Source organism: Eucalyptus grandis, chromosome 11, assembly GCF_016545825.1.
Source record: "Eucalyptus grandis isolate ANBG69807.140 chromosome 11, ASM1654582v1, whole genome shotgun sequence".
In the NCBI taxonomy this organism is placed as follows: Eukaryota; Viridiplantae; Streptophyta; class Magnoliopsida; order Myrtales; family Myrtaceae; genus Eucalyptus; species Eucalyptus grandis.
Window position 1 is genome coordinate 43066256 of NC_052622.1, and position 13824 is coordinate 43080079.

Here is a 13824-nt window from a genome sequence, read left to right on the forward strand (position 1 = left end):
AAAGCCACACAACGACTTAAGAAATCTACATGTTAAATCAACGTCAGAATTCCCTCATTTAACGAACCAAATCTAAATTAGGCGGTGTGGAATCCTTTTCTGAGCGACATCGACATTAGAAATTATTTCAAGGTATGATGAAGACGTGAATAAGACCGCAGGGTGTGTGTCAAATCGTGCCACGAAACGAACTCCAACTGTGGTCCGTCCCCCGGTTCTCTGGACGGTTCGGGCCGACATCCCTCGCGCGGTCGCTGTCAAAGGAAAACTCTAATAAAAGATAAAACGAGGAAAAAAGAAGACAGAGAGAGAAGAGGGAAGAGAAAAAATTGAGAAAATCGGGAGCGCGAACCGCGAGCGAGGAGGCCACGTGGCGCGCGCGAGGGGAGATCAAGATCGAAGTGGGGCTACGTGAATCCGACACGTGGGCCTCGCTCCCACCCCGGATGCGTCCAAATCAGCGCAGTTTCGCTCCCTCCTCGGCGCAGCGGAGATAGACACGGGTTACGGGGTGATGGCGGATTGACGAAATTACCCTTCCGGGCACGGCGAGACGGGGAATATATCCTAATTGAGAAAATTCGACGGGATGAAATTTCCTCGGATATCCACGTACCATTCGTTCTATTGAGGTCGGTTTTACGAAAGTATACGTGCGATCTTGTTTTATCGAGATTGTCCCGTCTTGAAAAATCAAGATATGAAAATACTTAAATGGACTTTTCTATTCCCAATTATTTTGAATCTTTCTTCTTTGATTTTGAAAAGTAACAACGACAAGTGATTGAATCCAATACTTTTTTTTATATAAGATTATTGACTCGCTTGATTCAGCTACTGAATCTCGAATCATTTTATTATCATACAAGTTGACTCGTCTATCAAGTTTAGTTTTGTCACCGTAACCAGTATACATGACTTGAGTCGGACAAAACTTTTGTTGTGATATTGTTTCATATGAACATGGAAAGATAATAATATCTAAGAAACCTCTAACGAACGACATCCGATAACAAGATGATATTTTGTATCGAATAAATTATATGATGTCGATTTAAAGAAGTCCGCGGTTGCTAATAGAGTTGTTATGTTTCTTTTTCACAAAGAAAGACATCGACTTTCACCCACTATTTGTTTCACCGCAACGTGCAAATTGACTTTCATTTGGGTGACAATTTCAGCTTTCACTTTCATGTGTCCCATAAGAAAAGATACCAAATTTTACCCGAAATATAACGTGTGCATGTGGTATCTAACTAGGAAATGGACCCCAACACGGCCCGTGTGAGTAGAAGTGGCTCCTTCGTTTTTTACATGTATGGAAACGCATCGTCTTGCCCAGTCGAACCGATGATAGCCAAAAGTCGCATTACACGACATCGGTACCAAAAAACAAGCACAAGGATGTCGTTCTTCAGCCGATATTCGAGGTCTCCGGCAAGAGAGGTAGATGCATGCAAAGATTTGAGTGAAATTTAGCGAATGTGTTTCGAGTATAAAATCCTAAAGCCCCAATTCACTTACCATTTACGCCATTTTGCCATCTTATTGAATATGTGAGACCACAGCCTCATTCACAACGACATTACATCCACTTTGGTCCATCACTCGTACAGTTTCGTCTTTTTGGCTTTGCCTAGAAAAAGATCCTATCGCAAGTTTAAGACTTATACCACTCATATATAACAGTTTACCTCATCACATTCGTCATCTTAGAATTAGAGCCATACTTTATCTAAGCTTTAGAGCACCGACGATCACTCCATTCTCGACGGACCGGATCGTTATAGCATAAAAGTTGGTGCCTTTCCAAGCGAAACCCGAAAGTCAAGATCGATAGTGTCCTCCTCGATACCGTTCGTTCTCGGTGTCACTGGATGGGACCAAATTTGTCATCGGATACGAAGTTAGCGCTCCCGGTTTTCGCCTGAAAACCGTCCCTTCACTTTGCAGTTCACACCACTGATATATCGAACCGAAGTGACGCGACGCGACGCCAAGAACAGAAGAGCAAAGAGCCAAAAAAGAAAAAGAAAAAAGAAAGACACGACGGGAGATAAAAAACGACTCTGCTCCTGCTCCTGCTCCTGCTCCTGGCTGGGGCTGCTGCCTTCCCTGAACACGCGGCGAAGCGAACTCTCACGGCTCCGACACCATTTCCCACCTCGTCTTCTCTCTCTCTCTCTCCGTGTCTGTCTTCGTCTCTGTTTCTGCCTCAATTCGCTGCATAAATATGCAGGGCGCGCGCAGAACGTAAGGCACCAAAAGATCCGATTTTTAATAATCCAAAAGGTCTTGAAAAGTCCCCCACCTTTCTTCCCCTCATCCGTTTCTCCTAGATTCCCCTTAATTCATCTCTCTCTCTCTCTCTCTCTCTCTCTCTCTGTGCTTAGTCAGCATCGAGCGTTTCTCACTTCGCCTCGTTGCTTTGCCCTGCTTCCGCACCATTAACTGATCCGGGCGTTTGAGGAATTCGCGCACACCTGTTGTTATTCTCCCCATTACGTGACGCCTCGTTGCTGCTGCCGCTGCTTCTTGCGGAGGCTCTGTATTTATAGGATTCGTGGGTTTCTCTCTTCTTCCTGCCTGGCCTTCGACATTCTGTGTACACATGAGGAGCGCCCCTCGCTGATCCTCTCGGTCCTCTTGATTTCCGATATCGTCCCTCTCTCGGGTTTCCTTTTTTCTCGTCGCCTTCCCCTGTTTTGGAAATCTGCATGACTTTCCACGCTTCTGCAAATATGGAAATTATCCTTCGGCTTTAATTTCTTGCTTCTTGAGGCGCCCTGCCCTTTTCGAGGGGGACGAGCGCGGTTGGTGAAAGAGGTCGTCATGTGGGTTTTCGCCGAAGTCGCCAGTTCCGCTGATTCTCTCCCCACCTGCTTTCGCCCTTCTTGCATTCCGTCGGAGTGATCGCCTTGGGAGCGTTCGAGAGGTACGTCGATTTCGGGGAAGCGGCTGCGATGGCGTTTTCAAGATGTCGTAACCCACCTAATCTGCAATGCTTTCTCGACTCCGTCACTCCAGTCGTTCCTTCAAGAACTGCTTCTAAGGTACTTTTTCTTTTTCTATCTTTTCCCCCCTTTCTTTGCCTGTGTTTAATTATGATTCTGACGAGAAAAGTCTCTGTTTTTCCCCTTTTGTTCTGAATCTTTAGCTTGAATTTTTCTTTTCTTAATGTGCGCATCACTCTGAAAGGACCGTTCTTTTCTCTTCCCTTGTGTTCCTTTCGAATCCTCTCGCTGCTGAATTTTGGAGGAAATCAGATCTTCTTCTCCTCAAATTTTGTCTACATCTCTGTTTTATGTTCTGGGTGCAACAAGATGATGGGCTCTCTTGGGTTTTACTTTGATTGCAGAAGGGTGTTGGGATTTTAGCTTGGTGAATCTTGTGAATCCAGTTCTTCTAGCGATTAAGACACGTTTGCTTATATTATTGCGTGATTAGATAAAACTGTTATATCTGCAAATCTGGATCCAATCACGGTGGTCTCTTGAGATTATAGAATTAGATTATTATGTGATCGTGATGTGGACATCCAAAGTGTCAACCTCAGAAGGGATAGATACAACTCAGGTCAAGAGTGGGCCTTGCATGATCTCTAGCCGTCGACTCTTGGGCCTTGGAAGCCCCTTGAATTTCTTGTATTGTAGTTGGTAATATTCTTTAGGTGCCCAGGATATTCCTTTTACATTACCCTCTCTGTGTTTTTTTATGTGCTCTCTCCTGCATTTCGTAGTCATACCAATGGATACCCCACTCGAGGAGGGCCAGGATTCCCATTGACTGTTTACATCATGCCTGTAATGAGTGCATATGTTGTGGATGATTGGAGAAAACTTTCAAGATCCATCTCTTATCCTAATTAAAGGTGGCGAAATGCCTAATTTAGCCTGATCATTTTTAGCAACTTGAATTGACCTTGACTAGTGCTACACTGGTTTGACACTGATTATGTGTAATTTAACCTAATATAGCCTGATCATTTTTAGCACCTTGAATTGATCTTGACTAGTGTTACACTGGTTTGGCACTGTTTATGTGAAATTTAACTACTGTGATTCGGTCTAAATTGGTTTCGGCTTAAGATGCTTTAATTTTATAGAGGACTTATATTAGATCCATTGCTGGTATAAATAACTTATGCACTGACCATTAGATTATTGACGTGGGTAAGAATTTGGTGAAACAATTAAGTTCAAACACACATGTCACTCATCCGACATGAATGTATTAGTTTTCTGTTACACTTGCAGTAAACCTAATCCGCTGATTTATCACTGACCTTTCTCTCAGCCGGGGTGGAACGTGCTAGATCAGCATAGCCAACCCTCGGGAAAGCTACAATCTGTATGATCATCTCATGCTTTTAGGTCAACCAATGAGTTGAGTCTTACATGCGTGACTGATTGATTTTCAACATTTTCATGCAAGAAAGTTGGGTAAGAATCAACTTCTTGAATGATGACAATGACGTGGGTTCTACGGGCAGCATACATGCGCATGTGGAGCGCATATGGTGAATGCACATTAGACACACATGGCATATAAACTCATGGTGCTCTCTGTCTCAGTGCTCCTTTTTATGTTTGACTTCTTCAGATGCTGAATTTACATTTAAGAGATACAATTATTTCATTTCTAGAAATAGAATATGTCAATCATTACAATTAGGTGACGATCCCTGCTAGATGGAAAGGAATGCATTTCTTAAGTGCAAGGACACAATATGAAAATCTTACAACTTCTCAGTGTCTTTTATAGTTTTAGGCTAATTTGCATGCCATCGTCGGGCAGATGTAGCTCCCGTTATAACTGTTAACTATGATCCAGTTGGCTGCATGGGGAAATTACCTCTTACCATATCACCGTTTGCTTAGCCCCAATGTTGCCATTATGGTAATCCTACTACCCATGGAAAATGGAAACATCTGCCTTTGGTAATCTGTTTTGAGGAATTACCTTTCCATTTTCGCCCTCCACTTTTCCTGAATTATAGGACTTAAAAGAAAACCTCAGTTCAACAGGCTTAGAGTATTAGGGCTGCTATTATTTTCTCGGTGTCACACTGTGGACTCAAAAGTCATATTAGCAACTCGTATTTGTTAACATGGGATCCTGAAAGTGTCTGGCTAATTGTCCATATTTATCTGAATGTTGTTATCACGAAAAACTAGAGAGATGAATTATTGACATCAACTATTGCCTCACCTTTACCTGCAGAGCCACATTCATGATATCAACCATCTATGGCAACCTGCTGGTAAGGAAATGATCAAATACTTTGAACTGAAAGATCTTTGGCATAGCTATGAAGAATGGAGTGCATTTGGTGTCAGTACTAAAGTCGTGTTAAGTGATGGAGAGACGGTTAAGCAATATTATGTGCCCTATCTATCGGCAATCCAAATCTACACTAATCAGACCATTGTTTGTAACAGGTACTTCCGATTGCCCTTTTACTTATTTCATTCATTCTTTCGACCTTCTTTTCTCTTCTCTCTCTCTCTCTTTTTTTTTTTGGTCCTGTTTCATCCAGTTATATTGTTTTATCCGCAGCATACAAACATGTCGGTTGCATATAATATTTAATTTATTGGGATTTCCTTTATTTGGGCGTAGGAACAAAGCAGAGGGAAATGTTGCGGTGGAATTCGAAAGTGACTCTTGGAGTGATGATACCGGGAGCGATAAGCTATCAAGGTCCTTAAGCAACGATTCAAGCAAGGCTTGGGATAGCATCTCGGAAGATTCGAGCTCAGACCAGCCAGTTTCATGGTCAATGAGGAATAAGCTTGGCTCCATTTACTTGGAGTACTTTGAGGCATGTTCTCCTAACTGGAGAATTCCTCTGTCGAATAAGGTGATCCTCTTCGACTGGTCACATTGATGAAGACACGTTCTTATATCAGCTTCCTCCATTGCCTCGTCGATGAATAGAAGAGTTGTTAATTATAATTTAGCAGTGCAAGATCTTGTTCATTGAATGAAACTGTGGTTCTGTCTGACTCAGATGACCGAATTAACAAAAGATCATCAGGCACTGACAACTCTTAGAAGCATGGATATATCTCCAGCCAGCTGGATGGCTGTCGCTTGGTAAGTTTCATGGCATTTCTTTTCATATTCTTGGCCAATCATAGGTAGTTTAGGCAAATTCATCATTGCTACATTAACTAAGGAATGTTCAACGTCGCCAATGTTCTTTTCATCATTATGTTTAGTCATTCAAGTCGTTTCTGTTATTTCCATTATGGAATTTAAGTTACTTATTTGTCTCAACAGGTATCCAATTTACCATATTCCAAACAGCAGCAACGATAAGGACTTGCTGACTTGCTTCCTGACTTATCACACATTGTCGTCATCATTCCTAGGTACGTGATTCACTGCAGCTTTGCCTGAAGGACAAAGTTATAACGATATTCATTTGCTGAAAAGTATGCATAAGATGTGATGGACCATTTCAGTCAATCTCCATTGTTATTTATCATATCAAGAAAACAATAGCAGGTTTTTCGTCCAAGACTAATGCATTGGCCACTTAACTAGCAGCATCCTTACAAAATTTTGATTGATGACTCTATCGATTTTTCGCTTTAGTAAACATTTCGAGTCAAGATGAATGTTCATGTTTGCATTTTTACTGACAAAAAATGGTTTTTCTTTTTTATTTCTTTGAATGCTTCTGCGTGTGATGTCCGCCACTGATGTCGTGCTGTTTCTTCTGCAATTTCACAGATAGTGCTGATGATGTTTATGAGGACGACCAATGCCATCCTCTTTACATGGACAGTAAACTGAAGAGGGTTGGTTCTGACAAGATTCGGCTTAGTCCATTTGGGTTGGCTGCATACAAGATGCGAGGTGACCTCTGGGTGAAACCGGAGACATTCGAGCATCTCAAGTTCACCCAGCTCCATGACGCGGCTCATTCCTGGGCGAAGCAGCTCAACGTCTACCATCACGACTTGAACTTCTTCAGCCGCGACTCTATTGTATAAACCTGTTCTGTGAAGTAGCTTTTTTTGGGACTGGCTTTCTTCCTTTCTTGTCACATATAGCACTCCGGCATCTCCCCCACCTAATTCCGCGACTTAGAGGATGCAGCAGAGAGCCGCAGTTTTGGTCGCACCGTGAAATGGAGCAAACGGTTTGATGCTCTTTTGCTATCCATTGCTATCCATCTGATGGCTTTGGTTTAGGAAGTTTTTGATGGAGAGGAGCTAGCTGTGGACACTGAGTTTGTCTAATGTTCATGTACCAGGGAATTTAGGTGACTGTACTTTTGGTGGTGATCTCTTTGCAGAATTTTTTTTTTCGCTTTCTTTTTTCTTTTTCTGCTTCGTTGTTGATGCGAAGCGCGGCCATGTACATTGGAACCTGAGGATCAGTTGCAGATGATGCTCTATGTGCAAGGGTTTTGCTGTAATTGAAAAGGGTCTCTCTTTGATCTCTGACAGGCTCTTTGGATTGTTTGCGCTTGGAAAGAATGCATGCGCGTGAAACACCGTGAACTGTGTCAGAGGACATTCTTAAAACGAAAATGGCAATTAAAGGTCGCAGAGTAGATTGTTTTGCAATGAAGGTTCCTCTGAATTGCCCTCTCAAATATTATCCACCCAGTTTTTGCTTACCCTTAAAAGATCGATTTGTTTAGTACAGAGATTCTTGAGGAGGAGATAAATGCTAATTAGCAACCAAAAGAAGAATAATATAGATAGTATAACGGAGACAGAGTATTTGTCGAGTAAGTATACTATCAGTGTTAAAAGCGTGCCAAAAGTTTCTATCGAGTAAGTATACTATCAGTGCTAAAAGTTGTGTACGGCGTGCCAAAAGTTTTTATCGGATCAAATGACACGATGAGATGGAGACATAGTATTTGTGGGGTAAGTATATGTATGTCACTCATTTTGGTGCTAAAAGTTTCCATCAGATCATTAAGTGTCAAATCGAAGAAAAAATGATTACTTTGATGTCACAGACCGGAGACTTCGATCAAAATGATTACATGGCTTTTATATTTAAAAAAAAATCGAAATGGCTTTTAAACAACAACATTTTTCATTCTCCTTAAGAAAACGACGTTATTTTGCCGTTCTAAGTGGATGGATGACGCCGCACAACTCATTTGGATTTTTTATTTATTATTATTTGGAAATTGAAATTAGGGTTTTTTTGTCTGATCCTCGCCCAACGCCGACCTAGCTTGCTCACCGTCGCTCGGCCTCCATCGTAGTTGCTCACCACAGTAAGACAAAAAAAAAAAAAAAAAAAACGAACATAAAATCCTGAGAGGACTGAATCTCACGCGACAAGACATTTGCTCAACATGAAACGACAAAGGAAAAACACAGCACGCGAATCGGCTAAAACCAAAACCTAAGCTAACGAAATCGCGATGGATGACAGGAATGCGAGAGCCGGCAGGGGAAGGGGAGGGACGAACATGACGCAAGAAGACATTTTGGGGAGGGAGAGGGAGGTGTCAACGGCAAGGGTGGAGGAGGGGATGGCGGGGCCACGGCCACTGCCGTCATCACAGTTGGCTTCGTTGGCGACCTCCATGGTGTTCCAGATCTTTGCGGCTACCATTGGCCGGATCGCTCGTGCTTCTAGAGATTTTTTGAGCTCGCGCTTCCTCTGTGCCCGGTGATATTCCTTGGGAAAAGGCCGTGGTGGGACTGAGATTTTGGGATTTGAAAGGTTGACATGGTGATTGAAAATGGGGGAAAACTACTAGGGGAGGGTGAAGGCGAGCGCGTGGTTTTTTTTTGGAAACTATTGGTGTTGTGCTGGTGCGCTACTAGTGTCGCTACTAGCTAGTGCTGGTGCTGTTCTTTGAAGACGGGAAGCCAATGCCATTCCTTCTCTCTTTTAATTTGGGGATTTTTGGATTTTGAATTGGGGGAAAGATATATCAATTTCAAAAATTAATAAAAAAGTGTCACATCGGATTTCGGATTTCCGGTCAATTTGATTGGTGTCGGTACTTAAATGATTGTTTTTCAAATTTGTTGACACTTATTACATCCAAAATAAATTTTTGACATCAAAGTAAGCGTTATATACAACTTTTAGAACTGATAACATACTTACCCAGTATTGGTAAGTCCAATTTTAATTTTTCCTTTAACCATAAGATTTGTCATAGATAAATTCAAAGCCGCACTAAGAATTAGAAATATGCGTGCAGATTCACAGCTGCCGTCCAATAGAAAGGGTAATTCTCCCAAAGTTCTTGGGGGCGAAAGGGCAGAAAAGCGCAAATGGACGAGGCGTGACGCACGAGGGATTAAAAATTCCTACTTTATTCTTCTTTACTGTGATTTCTTCGCTATAAGTCGAGATTGCAATTCTGGGTTGGAGAGATTGCGCTTCTTTCTTTGCAAAGACGCTCGCTTTTCATTCTTGGAAAAGGGGAGAATCTAGGACTGGCTTTTTTCATGTCAGCGACATGATAAAAAAGGTGGCTTGAATCGGACATTTGCAGATTCAACTAACCTCAACGACCCGACCGAGGATTCTTGGATTCTCGGTCCCTCGTCTTCTTCGTCCATTCGATCCAAGGGACTCCCAGGTACTTGCCCCGACTTAACACCGATCTTCTACTGCAATTCTGGATCCATTTCTCGGTAGCTGTAGAAAATTCTTTTGTTACCAGATGAGAAATTAGTCTTCTTTCACCGATAGAGTGCAGTTGTCAGAAACTTTCCCCGTGGAGGGTAATCGGTGATTCTTTTTCTCTGTTCCAATTTCTAAGCAATGGCGATGTTTACATTTGACAGTTCTTTGTGAGCTAAGAGTGATGATTATCTTGAATTCATTTCGAGAAATAAATCTTGATGGGAAAACCAGTCGAATGTTTGAAAATGCTTGCGTGTGATTGCTGGATGAGGATATAGTCACACAAGATCTATTGAATGATTATAACGCAGACCAAAATCTTGCGCAAATTTCACTCCTTTTATGGAGTGATTGATTTTTTGATAATGGGTGGTTGGTCCTTCCCTCAGCGTAGATCAACGGATTAGAATGGTTCTGAGGTTAGCCTCCTCTTATATGAGCTTACCTCAGACCCCGCGCGGTTCGAGCCATCTTTCCCAGCGCATCCCTTTCAGAAAATTTGGAAAGATGTGGAAGAGGGCTTGCACCAGGAGGCCGGATATAGTACCTTCTCTAAATGGAGACGACACTTGTTTACGGGTTTTTGTGCTCTCGGATTTGCACACAGACTACTCAGAGAACATGATGTGGGTCGAATGCTTGTCAACTGTTAAACACAAGAGAGACGTGCTTCTTGTTGCTGGTGATGTGGCAGAAACATACAACAACTTTGTTCTCACGATGTCGCTCTTGAAGGAGAGATTCGAGCATGTCTTTTACGTGCCCGGAAACCATGATCTTTGGTGCCGTAGAGGGTCAGAAATTTCTGTGAGTTGACTTCTATCTTTCATAATGTTTCCAAGTTCACTGAGTAACAGTTGCAGTCCTTTTGAAGAGTACTGCGGCGAAGTATGTGATTGCTGTTAGTGTTATACTCAGTCCTCGTGCATAGCTTGTTAGTATATGGTCCTCAGATAATGTAGAAAAGAAAATATGATTTTTCTTGTTGCCTTAGTCTAAAACTTGATTGCTGTCGCTTTAAAGAATGCTGGCTATCTCCATACACCTCAAAATCCTTAAATGATTTATGAGATTTACAGTGTTTTGCTTTTCCTTTCGATCTTTCATCTTTGGAATGTGGAGAATTAAAATTACTTTTCTGTTACTCAAAGAAGTCTTTTTTTGCCCTTGCATTGTGGACATTGCTGACGTGGCTTCTTTCCTCTGTTGCCAAGCTGACTAAGGGAAATGGAGAGAAGCCTGCTGATCTACTTAAAACTGGAATTGTTAGATTCATGCTGCCCAAGCTTTGTCATTTCATATTTGTATCAACCTGGATAAGCTAATATGTGAGGCGTATGGCATATCAATTTTGATCGCAAGCTTAACACTGGAGTTGGAAAAACAACTGTTTCTTTAATATAGCTTGTAGTAAATATCTAACTGGCATATTCATCCATTGCCTTGGCATGATAGTAACCTCTGTCATAATTAATCTAGGGTTCCTACCCACAAACTCTAAAGATCTCTTATTCTTATAGAAGCACATTAAACATCATATGAACTGACTATGTGGAAATGATACACAGTTCGGTTCCTTGGAAAAGCTGGAGAAACTACTTGATGCATGTAAAAGACTTGGTGTAAAGACGGATCCAGTGGTCATAGGCAGCTTGGGAATCATTCCTTTGTTCTCTTGGTATCATGAGGTGACTGAGTGATTTTCATTATGTCTCAGAGATTGTTACAGAACCCATTATTTGATAATTTTCAGCTTTTCCTGCCTTCATTTAACAAAGAGTTACGCTTCCTTTCATTAGAGCTTTGACAGAGAGGACGATATAACCAGTTTCCGCATCCCCCCTTTGGAGATGGTGATTCACTTTCCTTTATCCTTGTAAGAATTTGTAAGAGCTTCACTTATGACAGTAAGCTACAGCCTTTACTGATTGATTATAGAATAAATTTTACAGAGAGTACTTTGTCTGTCGTGATGTTATCCATGCTTGTTATGACTTGAACCTGAAATCTCAATTTCATTGCCTAACATATATTTTTCTCTTGAACATGATATCTATCACAGTCCAACTCCAAAAGTGTTGCATGCAGACTAGTCAAGCTTTAAAAAATCTACTCAGTTTTCTCTACGATGTGCATAGTGATAGCCAGCTATCAGTATATAATTATTGACAGAGTGCTGCACAAACTCATCCTGATATGTTAAGTGCTGTGCTATGTTGGACTTGAAGCTTCTTTCTTTTTAAATTTCGATGGTTTGCATTTGTTAGTCTTATTGGTATTGGCTGCATAGATACTGCACAAAATTAACTGAATTTACTCGCGCAGGCATGTAAAGACTATCATGCATGCAAGTGGCCAGAGGAGCTTTCAAACAAAGATACTTCCCTAGCTTCTTACTTTGATGCAATGAACGAACATAATATGGATATAGTGGAGGATATCAAAAAGACATGCGAGCAGATCATCACATTTTCTCACTTCGTTCCGAGGTACTGATTTCCCTTTACACAAAACTCCTATTTAGTTTTTTTCCCCTGTAGTAGCATTATTGTCTTAATTTCATCCTTATTGGAAGCCTACATAGCAGTCCCTATCACTCTGCCTATCTCAGTTTGCTTTGTTTATTTTGATCAGAGCACTTCTTGTAATCTTCTATTCTGGAAACCGATTTGTTATTTTTGTACCATACTTTGAGGTGTGAAGTTTGAATTATGCCCGAAATGTAGGCCATCTGTGTTTGTCAAAGCCTCACTAGGTGATGATTTTGAAGTCATGTAACTTCATATCTCCCAGTCCCAGGTCATCTCTTATTGCAAATCATTCCCCTTTCCGCATCATCCACAGAGGAGCGACTCAATGGTTTGGTGAAAATTGTTGGAACTTGTCAAACGGTATAAAGCCTGTGCTCGAATATAATGTTATATCTAGAACCGCAAAAGTTTTGTCCAGCTCCCCTGATAATATTGCATCAGCTCTTTACGGGCGTAATGACTGATGGGAAGAGGACCACTTTCTCGAATACGTCTATAGCATATGCTTAAACAAGAGCAATGTGCATTGCATACCTTGAGAATCAAGAAGAGGGGACGAACTTGACAACAGTGTTAGTGGACTTGTCTGCGCAACTATATAGTATACTTCTCAGAACGTTCTGGCAGTTCAATATTTTGCTTCTTTGTCAAATGTAGCTAAGTCTCATTCATTATCATGAGTTGGATCATTCAAACAACCTGCAAGGTCTCGCAAAAGATATCCACGTAACGCATGATAATCTATTATGTCCTTTGCTTGCTCTATCTGCTCTTCTTAGTAAAATATGGAATGATGGCCAACTTGTGCTCATTGCTACATTGCCAGACAAGAGTTATGCCCAGAAAAAAGGATGTTGTTCTACCCAAATCTCCCCAAAATTATTGGTTCTGATAGCCTTGAGGTTCGCCTAAGGTCCATACACGGGGCCGAAGGGAGTGGTTCAGCTTGCCATGTCTTCGGCCATACCCATTTCTGCTGGGATGCCGTGCTCGACGGAATCAGGTACGGTTGATTTGTTCTGCCAAGATCTAGCGCTGAAGCTTTTGCCATCACTTCAAGTTCAAATGACTATCTGTCGTATGAAAATTCAGTTTAATGTTTCATTCGTGACTGATGTAGCTTACTGAGTTTAATCACATCATGTAGATACGTGCAAGCGCCTCTGGCTTACCCAAGAGAACGGAAGAGAAGGATGAACGGCGGCGAAAATTGGCTACCCTTCTGCGTCTACTCCGACGGCGAGTTCACCGAGAGGCTCTCACCATGTTACTGGTCAGATTACTACTCTGTAAACCCCGACGACCCCATAACACTGAACTTGCACCCTGGGTTGCCAGATTCTACAGCCAAAGAATAAATACCACACGATAACTGTTGTCAAATATTGTATTGAGTCGAGTTCACACAGAGAGGAGCCCTTCTTCTGGTGTCACCAGCAATTTTCTCTGATACAATCAAGGGACAATTGAATGTTGTGTTCTCTTTTGATTCTGATCATGCCCTCTTGCCGCCTTTAAACCTTGATTAGACAATGTAGGTGAAACAAGATCACCAAGTAGTATAGTGATTCTAGCTTTGCAATTTCGGCTTATTGTATCTTGATAATGATAGATCTTGCGACGTGGCACGATCATAAAGTGAAGCATTCATGAACTCTGATCG

The 13824-nt window shown here is 41.7% G+C and overlaps 2 protein-coding genes across 4 annotated transcripts; both read left to right on the forward strand.

Moving 5' to 3' along the window:
• The first annotated feature begins 1835 nt into the window (after positions 1–1835).
• On the forward strand, positions 1836–7457 carry LOC104425894. 2 transcript variants are annotated; one of them, XM_039304157.1, is made up of 7 exons: positions 2915–3053; positions 4297–4442; positions 5224–5441; positions 5623–5863; positions 6014–6099; positions 6286–6377; positions 6742–7457. In XM_039304157.1, exons 2-7 carry the CDS (start codon positions 4428–4430, stop codon positions 7002–7004), a joined length of 915 nt encoding a protein of 304 aa, XP_039160091.1. In that variant the 5' UTR covers positions 2915–3053; positions 4297–4427; the 3' UTR covers positions 7005–7457. The 2 variants fall into 2 exon arrangements, with proteins under 2 accessions (XP_010037059.2, XP_039160091.1); XM_010038757.3 differs by lacking the exon at positions 4297–4442 and having other exon boundaries at positions 1836–3053.
• A 1750-nt stretch (positions 7458–9207) lies between these two features.
• On the forward strand, positions 9208–13815 carry LOC104425893 (acyl-carrier-protein phosphodiesterase PptH-like). Of its 2 annotated transcripts, none has more exons than XM_010038755.3 (7): positions 9208–9583; positions 10020–10437; positions 11199–11318; positions 11430–11483; positions 11956–12119; positions 12988–13164; positions 13309–13815. In XM_010038755.3, exons 2-7 carry the CDS (start codon positions 10039–10041, stop codon positions 13517–13519), a joined length of 1125 nt encoding a protein of 374 aa, XP_010037057.2. In that variant the 5' UTR covers positions 9208–9583; positions 10020–10038; the 3' UTR covers positions 13520–13815. The 2 variants fall into 2 exon arrangements, with proteins under 2 accessions (XP_010037057.2, XP_010037058.2); XM_010038756.2 differs by having other exon boundaries at positions 10025–10437.
• Positions 13816–13824: the final 9 nt, after the last annotated feature.

What these genes read in the sequence shown, in the direction of transcription:
- LOC104425894 (XM_010038757.3), top strand. Translation starts at nt 2,964, where the DNA reads ATGGCGTTTTCAAGATGTCGTAACCCACCTAATCTGCAATGCTTTCTC. An exon ending in CTTCAAGAACTGCTTCTAAG is followed by an intron (nt 3,054 to 5,223) that starts GTACTTTTTCTT and finishes CTTTACCTGCAG; the next exon opens with AGCCACATTCATGATATCAA. An exon ending in CAGACCATTGTTTGTAACAG is followed by an intron (nt 5,442 to 5,622) that starts GTACTTCCGATT and finishes ATTTGGGCGTAG; the next exon opens with GAACAAAGCAGAGGGAAATG.
- LOC104425893 (XM_010038755.3), top strand. Translation starts at nt 10,039, where the DNA reads ATGGTTCTGAGGTTAGCCTCCTCTTATATGAGCTTACCTCAGACCCCG. An exon ending in TGTTCTCTTGGTATCATGAG is followed by an intron (nt 11,319 to 11,429) that starts GTGACTGAGTGA and finishes TCCTTTCATTAG; the next exon opens with AGCTTTGACAGAGAGGACGA. An exon ending in TTTTCTCACTTCGTTCCGAG is followed by an intron (nt 12,120 to 12,987) that starts GTACTGATTTCC and finishes CTACATTGCCAG; the next exon opens with ACAAGAGTTATGCCCAGAAA.